The 18360-nt window shown below is 36.0% G+C and overlaps 1 protein-coding gene across 1 annotated transcript in view; it reads right to left on the bottom strand.

Moving 5' to 3' along the window:
* Positions 1-18360, bottom strand: part of COL12A1 (collagen type XII alpha 1 chain) — a 99403-nt gene that overhangs the window by 39503 nt on the left and 41540 nt on the right. The window contains exons 22-38 of the mRNA XM_086608271.1: positions 17041-17170; positions 15760-15905; positions 15353-15482; positions 14418-14557; positions 13512-13641; positions 11969-12108; positions 11556-11688; positions 11429-11455; positions 10975-11117; positions 8371-8500; positions 7345-7484; positions 5777-5906; positions 4741-4883; positions 3575-3704; positions 2527-2669; positions 835-964; positions 535-654 (exon numbers count right to left, since the gene is read on the bottom strand). Coding sequence (XP_086464397.1) covers positions 535-654; positions 835-964; positions 2527-2669; positions 3575-3704; positions 4741-4883; positions 5777-5906; positions 7345-7484; positions 8371-8500; positions 10975-11117; positions 11429-11455; positions 11556-11688; positions 11969-12108; positions 13512-13641; positions 14418-14557; positions 15353-15482; positions 15760-15905; positions 17041-17170 — 2185 coding nt within the window. The remainder of the gene's footprint in view (positions 1-534; positions 655-834; positions 965-2526; positions 2670-3574; positions 3705-4740; positions 4884-5776; positions 5907-7344; positions 7485-8370; positions 8501-10974; positions 11118-11428; positions 11456-11555; positions 11689-11968; positions 12109-13511; positions 13642-14417; positions 14558-15352; positions 15483-15759; positions 15906-17040; positions 17171-18360) is intronic.

Here is an 18360-nt window from a genome sequence, read left to right as displayed (position 1 = left end):
TTTTCAAAAAGAAAATATATTCATTTCTTACATTTTAGTATAGTAGACTGTTGCAAACAGAACAGACACATAGCTTAATAAGCTATTTTGCAATGTTCGTGTTTAATTTAACTTGTAGAAAGGTATGTATATAGCTCCACTGTCACATAAAACAGAGGTTCTGAAGGACGTTAGCACCTAAATACCTGACCAATACTCATCTCACATATATCAGTTCATATTCCCAGAAGGAGAAAAGGTATTAAAGGGAGGAAATCCAAGTCCGGTCCAGGACATTTTCCTAGTCACTGTATTAAATTTTAACTATACAAGTCAATTTCTGTAATTGGCTGCATGAAACACTATATTTGATAGTTTGTGCTTCTTATAAAATACTGATAATAAGACCTCAGCTTCCATCAAAATCCGTAAACAAAGGAATAAATAAATCCTTTAACACAAACACTTTATGACACATACAATTTCTATTCTGATCTCCTAGTAGTTACTCACTATTCTGAAAGTGATATACGCAGAATGAACAGGTTTTCTTACCCACAGGTTTGTATACAATTTTGTAGCCAAGAACAGGGGATGGTGAAGGATCCCAGGAAACTCTGAATCGTGTATACCATTCATCAGTTATATACATATTTTGAGGAGGAAGTAGGCCAACTAAAAAGAAAGACACTCTAATTAGGCTAGTGACTGTTTCTCAGCCTCTAGAAACTTATATTGTAATTCTGTTGGGTAATAATCACTTCAAAGACATAAAGAAACCTGAACAATGTTCAAGTGGTCGAGGAATATGTGTCTTAAATCTAAAAAAGAATATACGATATTAAAACTAATTACCAGTTCTGCCATTTCCAGTCAGTTGTCCACCATCTCCATCTTCGTACACAGCCACAACAGTAATTTTATACGGCGTGTCAGATTGCAGTGGTTGTAGTATCACGTTATTTCTTATCCCAGGAACTGTTGTCTAGAACACAAAAGAAACAGAGGTAAAATACCTCACAGTCCTGTAACTGACCAATAACAACAATAACTAGAACTAAAAGTTTGGTTTGACACTTGGTGCACTTTTTTTGCATCCACTGTAGATAAATTCATTTGGGATATCTTAAAGTTTATAGCCTATAAACAATTATTAGTATTTGTTATTTTAAATTATAAAACACTGGTTAGCACAAAAAGATAAATCGAATTGACTTCTCAGTCTCTACCCTCGCATCAGACTGAGATGCTGCAATTCCTCACCAAGATTTCAGAACTGTTCTCTCATAGAAAGGAAAAAGTCATGATGATGTGTTTGGAGACAGAAAAAGAAAGGAAAAAGCTCCTAAAATGGGAGTGGAAGTCAAAGTAATTCACACTATTCATCAGTTTCATGTCTACATTTTCATTATCCTCATCTTAAGATATCATTTTCTTGGCAGGAACAAGTTAGTCTGAGAAGGAAGCTCTAAATATTCTGATATGCAAAAACATGCCTATTTATGCATCCCTCTATCTCAGCTTCCTGGTGCAGCCATGAACTATTGCTCCCTTCTAATGAAAAGGTAGATATAATAATTTATAATTTATAATTTAATAATTTATGGAGCAAGTGACACTGCTCCATAAAGTGGCCATAAAGTGCTGAAATTACAGAAAGTAACTTGAGGTATCCGTCTCAAAAGCGTATCTCAGTCAACATTTTCCATTATTACTTGATAATAATTTTCAGTTTTTCGAGACTTGCTATTTTTAGGAAATATATATTTCTGCAAAGAAGATACATGTGTTAAAAAATATGTGTGTCCTAAGCAACAGGTCCATTAGGGACTTATCAAACAGTGAATTTTCAGCATGCCCTATGCAATAATACGTAAGAAGTAATAACATTTAAATAGTTCTCTATACATGTTACATTTTGGCTGGTGGCAGTCAGCAAGAATTCTGCCATTGACCTCTGTAGGATCTGAGTTTGGCTTTGCTATAAACAGAGAATTTTACAAGCATCAGATTAACTTGTGCTCTCATTAAGCTGCCGGAAATTAAACACAAAGAGAATTCACACTGAAACTTACAAAAGCAAGCTAGATGCAGAATTAAAGTTACCATTGTTTTCTTATTAAACTCTGCCAACTCTCTTCAATCTATAAAATGCAGACTTATGTTTATTCTGTGTCTTACCACACTGACTTCATAATGGATAGAGTATGAAGTAATAGATGGCTATTCACAGTAGCACAATGTTTGAACTAAATGTTAGGAAGCAGGTTCTGCTCAGAATCTTCTGATTAATGTGACTCACATATTTAACATTATTTTACACACAAGATTGTTCATGAAACTGTGTATGTTCTGTGACTTTGAAAAAAAAAAAACACCAACAACTGTTTCATACAAAACATGGCTCCTCAGCATCGACAACAATGACTAAAGAACCCATGAAGCATGCAAAGTGTGCTACGTGTAGAACAGGTGTCTTTGTTTTTCTGTAGCCTAAAGAATCAACTGAGAACATCTCGGTGCTTACTAAGGAATTACAAAACTTACATATTCATCGATAGGGTCTCCCACAGTGGGTGAATAAATGATTCTGTACTGGTGGACAGGCCCATCAGCATGGTCCCATTGTACAGAAAGGCTGTTTGTGGTCTCGTCAAACACTCTCACATTCCTTGGACCACTGCGAGGCACTAAAGAAAAAAAATACAGAAGGTTGTATAGAAATTATGCTTCCAGTCTAGTGTCACTCTCACTGATTCAAATGCTGCCCTGAAGCCAAAGCTAAGGACCCTCCATGAAACCCTGGACAAACACATACAGGTAGATTTAGTCAATGATAATATAGCAGTGCCTGAAGTTCTTAAATAGAAAGATGGCCTTAACTAGGGGAACTGGAGCAGTATGGAAGGGAGAGAACATCAGAGGGATGAGCAAAATGAGCATCTACATACATTCTGTTTCTCAGACTCTTGTAAACAAGTATAATTATAGCCTGTCACATCGGCAAGTTTTAGATGAATACGGGGATTTAGCAGAAAAATCACAGAAGCAATGAAAGAGAGGTGACCTATTCTTGCCACAGACAGTTTCGTTACTCATTATTTCTAGAACGAATTTTAAAGAAGCGAAGAGTAAGTCACCCAAGATTCCACAAGCCAAGTGTGGCATCTCCAGAAAAAAAAAAAAAAAAAAAAAAAAAAAAAAAAAAATCTGGGGAATTATCATGTAAGACACAGAACATTTGTTGAAGCAAATTCTACCCATCTTAATGTGTTATTTTTTTTCCAAAAGACAAACTGCTATTTATCTTAACCATATTTTAAAGAACAGCTTTTAAACTCTTAAATGTTCAAATTAGGCTTATTTCACAAGTGAAAATTACTTTAGTGATTATGCTTGTACTACAACTGCCAGAAAACACAGAAAAAGTTTCCTTCTGTGGAGGCCTGTAATTGCTCCAGCTATAATTCAGATGCATTGATCTCAGAGTTGCACTGAATGGCTTACACAATTTGTGATTGCAACCGATTTTATAAATTCTTCACACACCAATTTTGACACATATTTAGCAAAGCAAGTACTGTCTGCCTCTTACGTGTTCTTCCTTGTGCTTGGCTTGGATTTCCTTCTCCATCTGTATACAGAGCTATAACATTTATTGAGTAAGCAGTGTCAGGAGTCAAGCGCTCCAGCATCACATCACGAGTGTTGCCTGGTACCACAATCTAAAACAGAAACAAAAGATATCTACATAAAAAAAGCTTCAGTTTATACCATGTCCTTTTAGAATTAAAAATTTGAATGAAATATAGAAAAATTGAGAACAAGACCATGCTCCACATTTTCCAAGAAAAATAATACAAGTTTAAAATAATCAATGTTGATAAAAATTCAAGAGTAGATAGAAAAAAAATTATAAATACATAAGAAACTCTCATTCTGCAATTAAAATGTTATCGTTTACATTTTACATAAAAATAGTTCACAAAAAAGAACAAACATTCAGGAATATACATCAAAAAAGCAAATGCTGTCATGGTTTACTGACATATACAGGATATTTTCTAATAGGTACTACTAGTCAGGTTCCCACTCACATGTGAAGTAATATACAGTTTCATTTTACGGATGCAAATGATTCATTAAAACTTCTTATGCTTCCTTACATAAAAACATACTCATCTGTACATGTACAATATGGGTGTGCGTTTTGTGTGAGTACATTCACAGGCTTAGCTCTAAAACTGCACCTATTTGTACACAAATCCAAGAACTCTTGCTTCATATCTGGAGGGCAAATTTTTACCTATATCCAGACTTCACTGCTCGCCAAGACCTACTTAAACACTGACAATTTAGGGTAAACAGATACAGATGGTTTAGTGGTAAAATCACATAAACTTGGCATCTGGTTTCATAATTAAAAATTTCCTAGTAGATATTTGCTGTTTCCTTCTGTCTTTTTTCTAAAAAAAAAAAGGGTTTTAACTCATCTTTACTTGCAATATGATAAAGGATACTCAATCCTAATAATCTCAATACTCAATTTTAAATCAGAGAGTCTTATTTCTTATTTCTTTTATTTCAGCAAATTAAGCATTTATTTACAATGGACTAAACTCCTGTAGACACAGTGTTTTCAGCAGGGACACTCCTAGGCAGACAGTTGGCTTGAGTTTATTATTATTGTTCTCCATTAATTGAAGGAAGCAATATCCTCCACACACTTTTAAGGAATAATATAAAAACTTTATTACTTACAGATTCTGATGGCCTTGGGCCAGACAGTGGAGAGTAATTAATTTTGTACTGCTGTACTGGACCTGGAGCAGGTTCCCATCGCACATTCATGCTGTTTGGTGTAGGATTGTAAACTTGAATGTTTCTTGGTGTTCCTCTCTCCACTAGATCAAGGATAATGTAAATTAAGTTTTACGAAGTTGCTTACATAAGTTCTAGTTCTACTTGAATTTATAGCAGTGCCCAAAGGAAGCTGAAAAATACATCAGCCCAAGATAAAGACATTACTTTTGTCACTCACAAAAGCTATAAATCTAAGAATCTCAATTATTAGTCCTTACAAACAACCCTGCCAGGCAGCGAAGTACATAGAATCATAGAATTTCTAGGTTGGAAAAGACCTTAGAGATCATCCAGTTCAACCGTCCCTAATCCCCCATTAAACCATGTCCCTAAGCAGTACATCCACCCTTTTCTTAAACATATCCAGGGATGGGGACACAACCACCTCCCTGGGCAGCCTATTCCAGTGGCTGACAACCCTTTCAGAGAAGAAATTCTTTCTAACATCCAACCTGAACCTCCCCTGACTAAGCTTATACCCATAAAACATATGTTTATGTCGCAAATTGAAAGTATGATCATAACACTTTGATACCCTGTTGTTGATCAGACAGGTATGAAAAGTAGCCATAAACTAGACATTTCAGCTCATGCTGGCATTAGGAGTTCCAACTCCCTTGAATATTGTAAATACGTGTATGGACACTAGCATGGATTAACATCAGTATTTGCCATTTTTTCACCAGTACTGTTACTGGCACTACAATTAAAATTTTACTATTGTGTGGAAGCCACCACCTGAATAAGCAAAGAAAACAGAATAAGTTACAGAGCTGCATCCATAACCAAACAGGTAAACAGAGTTTCTTATGCTTATGTTTTAGCTTTATGGAAAATAAACTTACCTATTTGATGCAAAATCAATTTCTAACCGTCTGAGCTGCTCACAGAAAAAAAATCTTAAAGTTTTCTTGAAAAGGATTATTTTACTTACAAGTTCTTCCAGTGTCAGAGACACGTCCACCATCCCCCTCTGGGAAAACTGGAATCACAGTTACAGTGTAAGGTGTGTTGGGTTCAAGAGTCCTCAGGATGACATAGTTTGTGTTTCCTGGTACTGTGGTCTAAAAATTTAAAAAACAAAGGTAAGGGCATGACATCTACATAAATATGCAAAAAGTTTAAGCTTTTTTGTATCTCCCTCACTCCACGACATCTCATTTCTAGACTGGATGTGATAAAAACTTTACAAAAGGTGAAGCTTGAAGTTCATGGTATCTTCTGGAATTGCCTTTCAAGAAGGTTCTGTCTTGGATTTAACAAAAATGGTTGTTAAATCATATGCTCTCTTATACAATCCCTTACAGCTATCTACACTTTTAGGTTCAGATCCTATTCTACTAATAACAGTAGCAGAATCTGCAGTGATCTCTTTAATGACCACTGTTCAGCAGCTCAGAGGCATTAAAAGGTCATTTTCTAAATCAGAAAGATAAACATTACATAACACTACAACATGCTAATGACAAGACATAACGAGCAGCTCATGTTAGAAAGTAAAACTCCACAGCATTTAAGAATATTTATCATCAGTAGCTCTCTAGATGCTGTTGAAACTGTGGCAATTCATGTACTCCTCATTTCACAGGCACATCAAATTGCAAAGATGTGGAAAAAGGAACACAAGTGGGAAAGAAAAATATTTTCTCAGTCTGCAACGAGACTTCCTATTTTCAAGATTGTTTTAGCTCTTTAGCAGTCAAGTAATTTTAGGAGATTAGAATAAGACACTTATGTGGATTTTTCTGCTTTCACAAACATCATCCTGGCTGACTGCCTACAGTCACATGACTTCTTAGCATTCAAAAGAGGTAAAAATGAGGTCCGCTGACTTTATAGTCTTTTGTACACCCTGAAGTCAGCTTTACATTCACATGCACTGCCCTAAGAATACACAAACAAAAAATTGTGTGTGGTATCAAATCCCTGTGCTACGAACTAATTACCGAAGATCTACTATATACACAAACATCTGTAATTTATTGCAGCCTTCCACTACCTAAAGGGGGCCTACAGGAAAGCTGGAGAGGGACTTTTTATAAGGGCATGTAGTGATAGGACAAGGGGCAATGGCTTTAAACTGAAAGAGGGCAGATTTAGATTAGATCTAAGGAAGAAATTTTTCACTCTGAGGGTGGTGAGGCACTGGAACAGGTTGCCCAGAGAAGTTGTGGATGCCCCATCCCTGGAAGTGTTCAAGGACAGGTTGGATGAGGCTTTGGGCAACCTGGTGTAGTGGAGGGTTTCCCTGCCCATGGCATGGGGGTTTGGAACTAGATGATCTTTGAGGTCCATTCCAACCCTAACTATTCTATGATTCTAATACATATGAGAGTAACTAACTTTCATGGAGGTGCTCTGCATTTTCTCCATGGTAGCTATGAACAGAAAAAAAAGCCAGTGTATAGGCAAACAAAACTCACTTCATTCAGCAGTATTTCTGCCACTAGCACCATGAGCCACAATTTATCTGAGACAGTGAGATCCATACAAAGTATTTACCATTTCTTCTGCACCTCCGGCAGTAGGTCCATAAAACACTTTATATTGGCGTGGATTCCCTTCTGCGTGATCCCATCGAACATTCAGTGTACTGGTGGTTGGGTCATAAACTAGCAAGTTCTTCACAGTAGTGAGAGGTTCTGAAACAGATCAATGTCAGAAATGTGGATATATCCTCTCACTTGTGCTGTCAGGTCATGTCTATGTAATGAATCATTAGGAAATTTAAAAAACAACTGGTTTATAGTTCATGTTAAATGTTATTTGTCTTAATTAATCAGAATATATCAGCCCCATCCTACAGCACAAGGAATGCTAAATATAGCAAGAAAAATTTCTTTCTGGACAGTATTTTGGAATGATACAATGATTTAATTAGGATTTTTATCTTCATTCCTCACCAGACACATTGCTACGGCTGTCTTTCCATTGCAGGCTCAAAAGTAAACTAAGTATAAATGAATTAATAAATTTATTAGTAAATTTATACTTAAATAATTAAGAAATTAAAAATATGAATTCTTTTTTATGCCTGAAGTGCCTCTGGTAGCAAATCACTCAGTGCTTTCTACAGCAGGATCAAAACAATGCTATCAACATAAAATGGTAGAGTCTCAAAGTGCTTACTGCAAAGCTCAGCCTCTGAACTGAGAGTGCTGACAGGAAAACAGTAAAAACTTAACAGCACACTTGAGAGTCACATGCCTTCAGATGCTCTAAGATGTTTACTAAACTGTGGTATAAGACAATTAAACAGTTTAAAATGAGGATGAAGTTCCACAGTAGCATTAGGGTTTCTCTCAGCCTTAAAAGCTGGGCATAGAGTCTAGGGTAGTGGCCCAGGATTTCTCTACAGCCAGTAGACTGACAGGCCTTCTTACTTTAGATACTTGAAACCCATCAAAGGACAAATGAGAAATACAGATGGGAGGAACTTCACCACAAGAATTTTTTCTCAGCTAATTTGAAAAGTAACACATCAATATTGTTTCGCACGCAGTAAAAAGGTCTCAAGAAGTTACTCACTTGTTCTGCCTCGTCCTGTCATTCGTCCCCCTTCACCATCTGCATACATTGACGACACAGTAATAGCATATGGTGTATCAGGCTGCAGCTTCTGTATCACCACACTGTTCTGCCGCCCTCCAACCACAGTCTACAGTAAAACAAAAGAAAAATATTAAAATCCCTTTTATGCTATCCCTTATATGCTTACTGTTATAGTGAAGAATGTAAGCGTTTGATGCAGAGAGGAAAATGCTATGTTACATTATATGCTGCAATGCTCTTGTGACTGACACTGACGGTAGACATTGAACAATAATAATATTTAGTACATATTCATCTTGGCCAGTTTAGACAGAGCTCAGTGACACAAAGCCAGTATTCTTTAAGACCTCCAAACTTGCATATAACCACAATTACATATCAACTGTCAGTTCTATGCCAGTGCAGAGCTGTTTCTCTGCATTGCCTCTGACTTTATCATATTGAAATCAATGAGAGTCTTTTATTCGTTTTGACAGTCTTGAAATTGGGCTCTTTATGCTCCACTCTCAGGTAGAATACAAACAAGGAATAAATTAAAACACTATATAGATCTCTAATGTACATTTGATACAATATCAACATTGTTTCTCCTTGATTTCAAAAATTTCACAGCATGATACTTCAGCTTCTAAAACATCTTTGTTAAGAGTCTAAAATCATTATACATCTTTCATTTCAATTTTTATTTTGCATATAATCTTGTGATCATAATCTCTAACAAGTAAAAGATTTACAGTGCCCTGAGCATAATACTCAGATCTTCAGCATTTGTGAATCGTGAGCTTTTTGGTTTTAAATTATGTGAAATTACACTTGCTCAAGAGCATCCGTTGTACTTTTAAGACTACTTGCACATTTTCAAAGCCTATTTAGCTAACAAGCTTGTCATAACATTTAAAAGCTTCTGATGAGGAACTGATAATGAGCAAGCATTTATACATCTTCACATTTCATAGAAGTAGATTATTTTAGTTTACAAGGAAATTTTTTATTTGTACTCAAGTGTATAAAGGTCAGTTCAAAGCATAAATGCTTTTAGCATCCCATCGTGGATGCCTCCATATTTTAGTATCTATTTGCCTTTCAAAATCTAAATTATTATGATGGTCTCCGGAGTTTAGTGTGCATTTTTTTCAGAGTTGTTTTCAAATCACCTGTGCTCTTTCTTGGTGATGAGGCCATTAAATGTCAAATAGAGCAATAAAAAACTTCCAGAAATTCTATTTTAAGTATTTCAGTGGGGCCACTGCTATTGCCTATCCAGCAACTGCAGTTTAATCAAATATCACAGTAACAGAAAAAGCAGACAGGGAATTACTATCATATGACTGAGAATTACTTGCAGACAGACATTAAAATACCATGAACAGAGCATGAGTGTTATGTGTGCTCTCCTCCAAAAGAGGTGTCTTCTCTGACTTCCACTGCTGGACTCTATCCAGTTATGAATAAGTCTATTAAGTCTATTCTTTGCACAAATTTCAACAGAATGCTCACAATTCTTTTTTTTTTTACTTTAGTACCAGCAATTAATTACAGATGTTAATTAACCTTACTGCTGTTCCTTATTCTTCTAGTGATTTCTCACTAAACTTGCATTCAACTACTCAATTCATTCAACAGTTCAATTACCTCAACTCAAATGCATGTTTTTTCAGAAGATAGTAAAAACGGGTGCATAAGTATCCAACTGATTCTGAAGTGAACATTCCTAGATACGCTTCTGAACATGTGTGATCTCTGATTACAGGAATAAGCTAAATGAGTGTGGTTCTCATCCGAGACTGTTCATCTGAGTCATCTGGCAGTAACCACAAGAGCCTCCTACTGCAGAATAGTACATTTTTAAGTAGCACACACTTCTGATAAACAGGCTGACTGAATTACCATTCCCAGGCTGTGTTGTGTAGGTCGCCAGTAGCCAACACAGCTCTTGCTGACGATGCATGGAAAGCTGGCTGATCGTACAGTACTGGCTCTCCCTATCATTACAGCTGTGCAATCATATTAAAAGACACTAAAATACCTTAAACACTTCCCTAGCATATGTTTTGCATGGATTAATTTCTGAAACTGCTGCTTCTGGCTAGTTATCCTGTCCCTAGCATGGTAAGAGTCTCAACTGTCCACAGTATGTTCCATGGCAAAGTCCTTCTGATAGCACATGAATCACACCATGAAAACAATAGAAAACTCTGGACTATGGAAGTAGCCATGATAGCTCATATTATTGACTGTTGTGACAACGATATAACTGTGACTTGTGATCTCATGTGCTGGTTGACTCATTCCTCAACACATTTTAACTTTGTTCTAGTTTTATCTATGGATTATGTGATTTTCAACAAAGCAGGCTGTATGCAAAGTTGGTTTAGCTCCATAAAGAGCATTCTATCTTGGATTTGAAAGAGAAGAAAGAAAAAGGTGGGAATATATACTTATTCATTATAAACATAAATCTTCATCTAAAAGGTGATTAATATATACACTGTTTTGCATTGAAAATAAGTTATTCTGATGGATTACTTTGAAGAACTATCATTTAAGGTTGAATAACTCTAGTACTTGAAGACCAGTTACCGATTGTTCGGGGCCATCCCCACTGATCGGCTGGTAAATGATCCTGTATCTCTGCACTCGACCACTGGCAGGATCCCACTTTACAGTCAAACTGTGTGAAGTGGCATTGTACACCTGAAGGTTTCGTGGGCCACTCTTTGGGGCTGAGAAATGTAACAAAGAAAAGAATAAATATGTAATTCAAGCAAAAATCAGGGACGAACACTTCATTCATACTTTTAAGGTTGCATGAATGCCTGACCAAGAGCAGAATGTATTAAGTACAAGACAACATAAATCATAATGTTTGTAAAATAATAAACATGTGGTAATCTAGTGTTTAGTATTCTTTCAAATACACAATAATATTTATTAAATGATCTCAGCTTTTTAATGTAAATATTCTTCACAGTTTAGAAAAAGATAGCTATGAGTTTTCTTTAATGATACCGTATCTGGAAGTTCAGATTCTTACCTTGTGTGGTGATAGGTACCAAGGGTACTAGAAAAAAGTAGAAAGAGTTTTCAGAATTCTTGTATCTGTACGCCTTCTGATTTAATAACTATGAATAATAACATGCAGAAATCCTTTATTTACTTACATGTTCGTTCACTGCCAATGAGATCATCACTTTCTGATTCATCAGGATAGATGGCAGTAACTGACACATCATATAACGTATCTGGATTCAAATTTTCAAAGACCAAACTATTCTCATCCCCATTTAAGATCGTCTTGAGGAAAAATTAAAAAAAAAAAAAAGATAAAAATTAAATAAATTAAAATGAAACAAACAAAAACAAACAGAGTGGGATATAACTGAGTAACTTTTTATACAGTAACATCACTACAAGTGGCTGTAACCATGTGTTCTATGCCTTCTCACTGAATTTTCATTGAGCACAACAGGAGGGCTTGCAACCTACAGGCCATTTATTAATTACATTTCTGATTTTAAAAACATACCCTCTGAGATACTGCTCACAAAATCCTATGGTGACTATCTGTCCTTACCTCCTGTTTTTCCGATCTTCCATAGGGTCCCCAGGTTATTCTATATAGAGACACATCTGGAGCTCCATGGTCCCAAGTTCCTCTGAAACTATTCGTAGTTACATCAGTGATTCTGAGATTGACTGGTGCTGGCACAGGCTCTATTATGAGAAATGGAAAAGTATTCCACAAAATGTAACAACAAAATAAATACAGTTAAACCAAGGAATTACTCGAGACAAATAATTTAGAAGAATATGTAGAAGATTCATCTCTCAGCTACCATGCTTCTAATGAGTACAACAAAATGCTGTAGGTATAACCTAGCTCACCTACACTAAGCAAATTGTCCTTCATAAGGTCACATCACCAGGTCATCACCTGATAAAACAGACATAGCTCTACTGACCTCAGCAGAAGTCATAATTCACATGCCTACTCACAACAACTGAAGTCCTAGCTCTTACGTTTTGGAGTTAGAAGGAATGATTATGAACTCCCTCACACAGAGGTCAAGCTCCTGCATGAGTTTCTCCCAGGTCTTAAAATTCTTTACATAAGTCACAACTGAATTACACCACTTATTCAGAAAGAATTCACAGAGGTTAACTATAGGTTAAGGAGGCAAAATATTATAGCTACTGAGAATAAATAAGTAAATAGGTAAAACCAGAGAATTAAACTAATTTCTCTGGCAGAGCTTTCCTCTTTTTCCTTAAACTCACATTTTCACATAACTACAGCTATAGAAGAAAGGCTAGCACAAAAGCAAGCAAAAAAACCTCACAAAAATTTTTAAATATATCGGGTTACAAAATGAAAAATTCAGAAGCAAAAAAGAGAGAGCACATGCATGTTTTTTCTCTTTTTTTTCACGTAAGAGTGAGGGTAAGCTAACATTGTTCATTTCTATTCTAGCTCTTCTGGTTAGCTGTCATCTTAAATTATAAGCCTAGATCAGGACGAGGGCTTTCCTGATATCAGCTTTCTCCTTTCCGTTTGTCATGTCTCTTGTATGGAGACCAGTTCTTACCATTTGTGCAACACCATTTCCTTGCCTCTATTCGTTAAAGTTACTCAAATGCTGCCTTTACGATTCTCTGAAAGTACAGACTGGTTCAGCATTCCATCTTACAGAAAATTTCTTGGATCAGAGGTAAGATCATGTCTCTCTAATCCTCTAGCATGTGCCCCAGCTTCCTACTCACTTTCCTAGATTCCTGCATAGACTTGCTAAACCTTTCCTCTGCCCTCATATTTTCTCAATAATCAGACCCTTGCACTCCTCCTTCAGCCTCTAAACAGAAAAAAAATTTACTTCAGTTGCTGATCTGTCGCCTCTCTGCAGACTGCAAGCTCAGTGTTTACTGCAGTAAGACACTGAACTCATCTAAGATTCCCAAGGTTTATTGTGTTGCAAATAATGCTACGAATGCAAGTCAAATATTTCTCAGAGAGATTAAATTACAGTAGCACCTAAATTCAGTAATATATTGCAAGACACACAACTTAAATAGAACGTAAGGCAAAAATAACCATGAGAAGTATTATTAGGGAAACTTACGAGTGACAGCTTCTGCATTTGTCGGTAGAGATTCCCCTTCATCATATACAGCAACAACTTTTACATTATACAGTGTTTGGGAGGAAAGGTCAGAGAGAGTAGTGCTGGTTTTGAGTCTGTCGATTTCCACCTAAGAATAAAAATGGTAACTTAAAAATTTTAAATTGCTCTGTTTCTGTCTCTGCGTTTGGTTAAATGGCAGAAATGCCTGTACTGAAAAACAGAAAAGTATTCCCCACTACATTTTGCCATTTACCCCTAAATTTACACCTGACTATTGAATGCTATCCGCTAACTCCCTTGCAAAGCATATTGGCTCAAATACTCAAGTACTCAGTACTCCTTGTGGATCTTTCACTGCTTCAGTCTTTTGGAAACAAAGATGCAGACTGCATCTCCAGAAAATTCTCTTTCCCTTACAAAAACACATTTAATTCTCCAAGAGCTGATTCATCCCTAGAAGTGCAATTATAGAAAGCTTGCACATAACTCAAAAAGACATCTCTAACAATGCTCACACATGTTCTGACAGTGGGCAAAGGGACTAACACACCCTTATTCCACAATCCTGTCCTCCTAATTGTAAGCTATTCTTAGTGCTTAGCAAGATAACACTTAGGCAGAGAGTAGAAATGGCTGTTTATCAAAGCACAGGAAAATTCTCCAGGCAGTTTGAGGATTTTTCCTCTCTGGAGGAGGAGAAAGAGGGCAGTACACAAAGAAACCTATTTTGTGCTTATTCAGTTTCCAAGAAATCAGCACCCTTTCCTGACTGCAGTCATCATGAACTGATGTTCTTTATTCTCAATGGTGGCTTGTAATACTACTTTTACTATTATTTTAGTAACCTAGCTCTTCAAAATAAAACTGTCTTCTAGTACTTTCAAAAATGTTCCTGTCATTTACCTCCTTTATATCAGCTTCATCAGCTATTTTGTATCTTAGAATGTATTTTCGAACTTTCCCTGGGGCAGGATCCCAAAGGACATTCATGCTGCTGTGAGTAACATCCTGAATTGTTAAGCTTCTGGGTCCAGGCAAAGGTACTGTAAAAATAATGACGGTAGTAAGGGAAAATGCGATTAATGGCAGAGGTATAGGTCTCTCACAGAAGGAATTAAATTCTTTTCCTGTATTTCATTGAAAAGGAGGTAATATCTTTCTGGGAAGTTCATTTGTCTGGCTATTAGACGAGACAGCTTAGAAGCTTATTGTCGAGCAATGAGAAAAATAGTTATAAACCACAGCAGCTTCACCTTTGTAAATTATGAGCACAATACTTTAAGAGGTATCAGTGCTTAAGATCATAACTTTTAGTGACAACAGCCACTTTTCATGTATGATTAAGAGTTTAACATTTTTTTAAGAATACATGAATAACCTTACTGCATGCATCTAGCCCAGAAACATGCCTTTGTCAGTAGGCAATGTTTAAGAAAAGGTATAAAAATGAAGCCATGTTTAGATTAATTTTTTTCTTGACATGGCATGTTTTCTTAGCATTTTCTATACTTTAGCGAATGTCTGAATTTGAGAACAAGGTTTCTAATTTAATGCAAGGAAAACTGAGACCTTGTGAAAACACTATAACCTTGAGATTGTCAAGCAAACTTCCTTCATTATTCAAGGAAAAAACTCTTTTATTCCTCTTTTAATAGCGGGTTCCTTTTCATTGAAATTGCCTTAAGACCTTTTGGAAATGTATGAGTGTTAGAAAATGAATAAAACTTGGGAAAATGGTCTTCTAAACAAAACAGAATATATAAAAACTGTTGTATGAAATAAAATCAAAATTAAATGTTGCGGAAGCAATAACAAAGCAAAAAGCAAGGCATCCATACATGTCACTTCCTGGGTGGTGAGTGGGTCACTAGTGATATCACCAAACAATACGTAAGCTGTTAAAGTGTACTCAGTATTGGGGATGAGATCTACCAGCTGCACCTCATTCACTGATGGTCCAACACGCATCTGCACATGAAAAATAACACACCATGTTTAAAAACTGAAGAAAGCAATGGCAGAAAAGCAAGCAATGATTTAACTTCCAGGGAATTTTGTTTGTGAGATTCACAGTATATTTACAGCTTCCTGACTGATGTCATTGTGTACAATATCCCAGTAAGTTCACTGCACTTCAAAAAGCACATGCCAGTCTCTTTTGACTATTATGATAGATCAAGAAAATTTATCAGTTTTTTTTTAATTTATTTCGGATAGAGTACAGGAAGTGACAACATTCTCTTACCTCTTTCTCTGTAGTTGGGACTGTGGCATTCACAGGTTCATATGTTAACAAATAACCAGTAGCTCCACTGAGAGGTTCCCATCTCACTCGCATGGAAGTTGATCCAATGTCATAAACATTCAAGTTTCTAACTGAAGAGATTGGCACTGTCAAATAAAAAAATATATATTATTTCCTTTACCTTCTTCACCTTTCATATTTCACAAGTAGTACCACCGAGAATAATGCACATGGGTATTACAGTACACTATGGGGAGCAGAAAGGTGATCTGCAAGTAGTGGTATTTTAAGTGATGCTTAAAGAATGAGGTAATGGTCATTGCATTTTAAATATGCTACAGATATGCTATACACACAGTTAAAACTTTCTTACAAGTCTGCAGTAGAACACTTGAATATTCTAAAAAGCAACATTAATTCACATGAATGCTCTAATATGAAATAATATGACTGGTTTGAGATCTGTACTTGTAAAAAGATTTTTTGTACTTCTTGTTTTCTGTTATTCTCAAATTATTCAACAAACATCAAAAATTACCACAGAATTCACAAAATTCATGTACATGCTTTAAGGATTTATGACAAACCTAGTACAAAACTATCTAAGAAGCAAATGAACATCTAACATTCTATGTTCTTAAAGAGGCAGGAAAGTCACTCTATGTTGCATTCAGTATAAATATACTTAAAATCAATCATGTAGACAGCTAATATAGTGAAAATATGGTGAAGTTACGTCTCATAGAAGTGACATAATTGTGTTGAACGGGCTTTTTGTTAATCTAATAAAATTAGAATTAATTTCTATAGTATTCTGGCTGCTAGTAGCAGGAATTAATTATCTAGCATAAAAATGAAGAAGTACACATTTGTATACGATCAGATCTCAGGAATTTATAAACTCTGTCTTGTGATTCATGTCTCTCACTTGGGGATATGGTTTAATGAGGATTAGGGATGGTTGGACTCGATGATCTCTAAGGTCTTTTCCAACCTAGAAATCTATGAATCTATGAATCTCTCTCTCCAGTCTTGTACAGCCGTGCTTTATGAGCCTGGAAAGAAGCTGGGACAAACATTTTTTACCACGCTACAGTTTCACTTTGCTAAAGTTTTCCAGCCAAGATCTGAATAGCCAGTGTAACACAACACAATTTGGTCATTGAAATTAAAAATCTTGTTTCCTCTAAGAAAGCCCACGGTGCTAAAAGTTCTACTGGACAGTTCCCCAGATGCCAAACTGGCTGTTAACAAGTAATTCAAATTCCATTTCTAACTTACAAGTTGTTTCCCTGCCGATTAGAGGTTCACTGCTTTCATCTTCTACCACAGAAAACACATTAACAACATATTCTGTTTCAGGTTTCAGATCTTTCAGAACTGTCGTTGTTTCCATCCTACTTACATAAAACTACATAAAAGAGAAACAATGTTAACCACTGTATAACAAATGCGTTTGTAATCTTATCTCTAAGAAAAAAAAACTCATACCCTGTGAAACTCTTCAGAAATCGATGGTATGGAACTAAAAATAAGTATGGTCTTAAACTTCTATGTATTTTGTCTGACAGTATATCATTATTTTTGCAAAGCAAGCTGTAGGGAAACCTCAGACAGGCACTTGTTTTCAATAAATCTGGATAAATCTGGTAGTGCTCACTGTGCATCCTGCTTTCACATGATTTACACATTTATATTACTCAGCAACATAAAGAATGTGCCAGGGACATATATTACCACTTCGGAAAAAAGTTTTAAACACCCAGGATAACCTAGATGGTTACAGCACATGGCATTAGCAACACCTTGCAGAATAGAAATGCCAGCAAGCAGTCAAGCTGTAAAGTCAGTGTGCACTGGAAAGACTGCTCCAACCTTAATCAAAAGCCAAATCTTGAGGTCATGATTTACTAAGTTCTTCATGCGTCAAATATGAGTAAAGATTTAAAAGCCACATTCAGAGATGGGAAGTTCAGAGTTAGGTACACAGAGGCACCTAAATTCATTGTCCTAAATACTGTTCTGTGTGGTTGAAGAGAGTGATGAGCAGTTCAGATTGCCTAGAATCAAGGGCTGTCAGTTACTATCTCTCTGTGTAAAGAAGTAATAACCACAAGATGAGTTTGACCCTGTGAGTTAAACAGTTTGGAGGATATGCTTCGGCACAGATTCAAAGTACCATCATACAAAATTAATCCAAGCACTACCTCACAACCTCCATCACCCACTGTCTTTTTTTCCTATTAACAAGAAAATGTACTAAAAGGACAGTGAGCCTACCCATGAGTATGCTTAGAAAATTTCTGCTACAGACTTATTTAAACAAATATATGACATTGGAATACGAACAGAAAGGAATTATTTGAAATATTAGTCAATTGTTTTGAATAAATACATTTTACTCTTGGTTTCATGACTTTAAAACAACCAAACTCATCTTTATACTCTGACCTTTTGCAATTTTGTGTAACGTTTACTAAGGCATGATATTCTTGACCTTAGGAACTTGTTTTTATTTACTGTTATACCATATACAGTACAAACTTCAGAATGACATTACTATGATGTGGAAGTCCAAGGTTATTGTGGACAGTGTCAGAA

This window comes from Tauraco erythrolophus, chromosome 2 (genome assembly GCF_009769465.1).
Source record: "Tauraco erythrolophus isolate bTauEry1 chromosome 2, bTauEry1.pri, whole genome shotgun sequence".
NCBI lineage: Eukaryota > Metazoa > Chordata > Aves > Musophagiformes > Musophagidae > Tauraco > Tauraco erythrolophus.
Note: the sequence above shows the minus strand (reverse complement) of the source record. Positions and strands in the feature narration are given on the sequence as shown.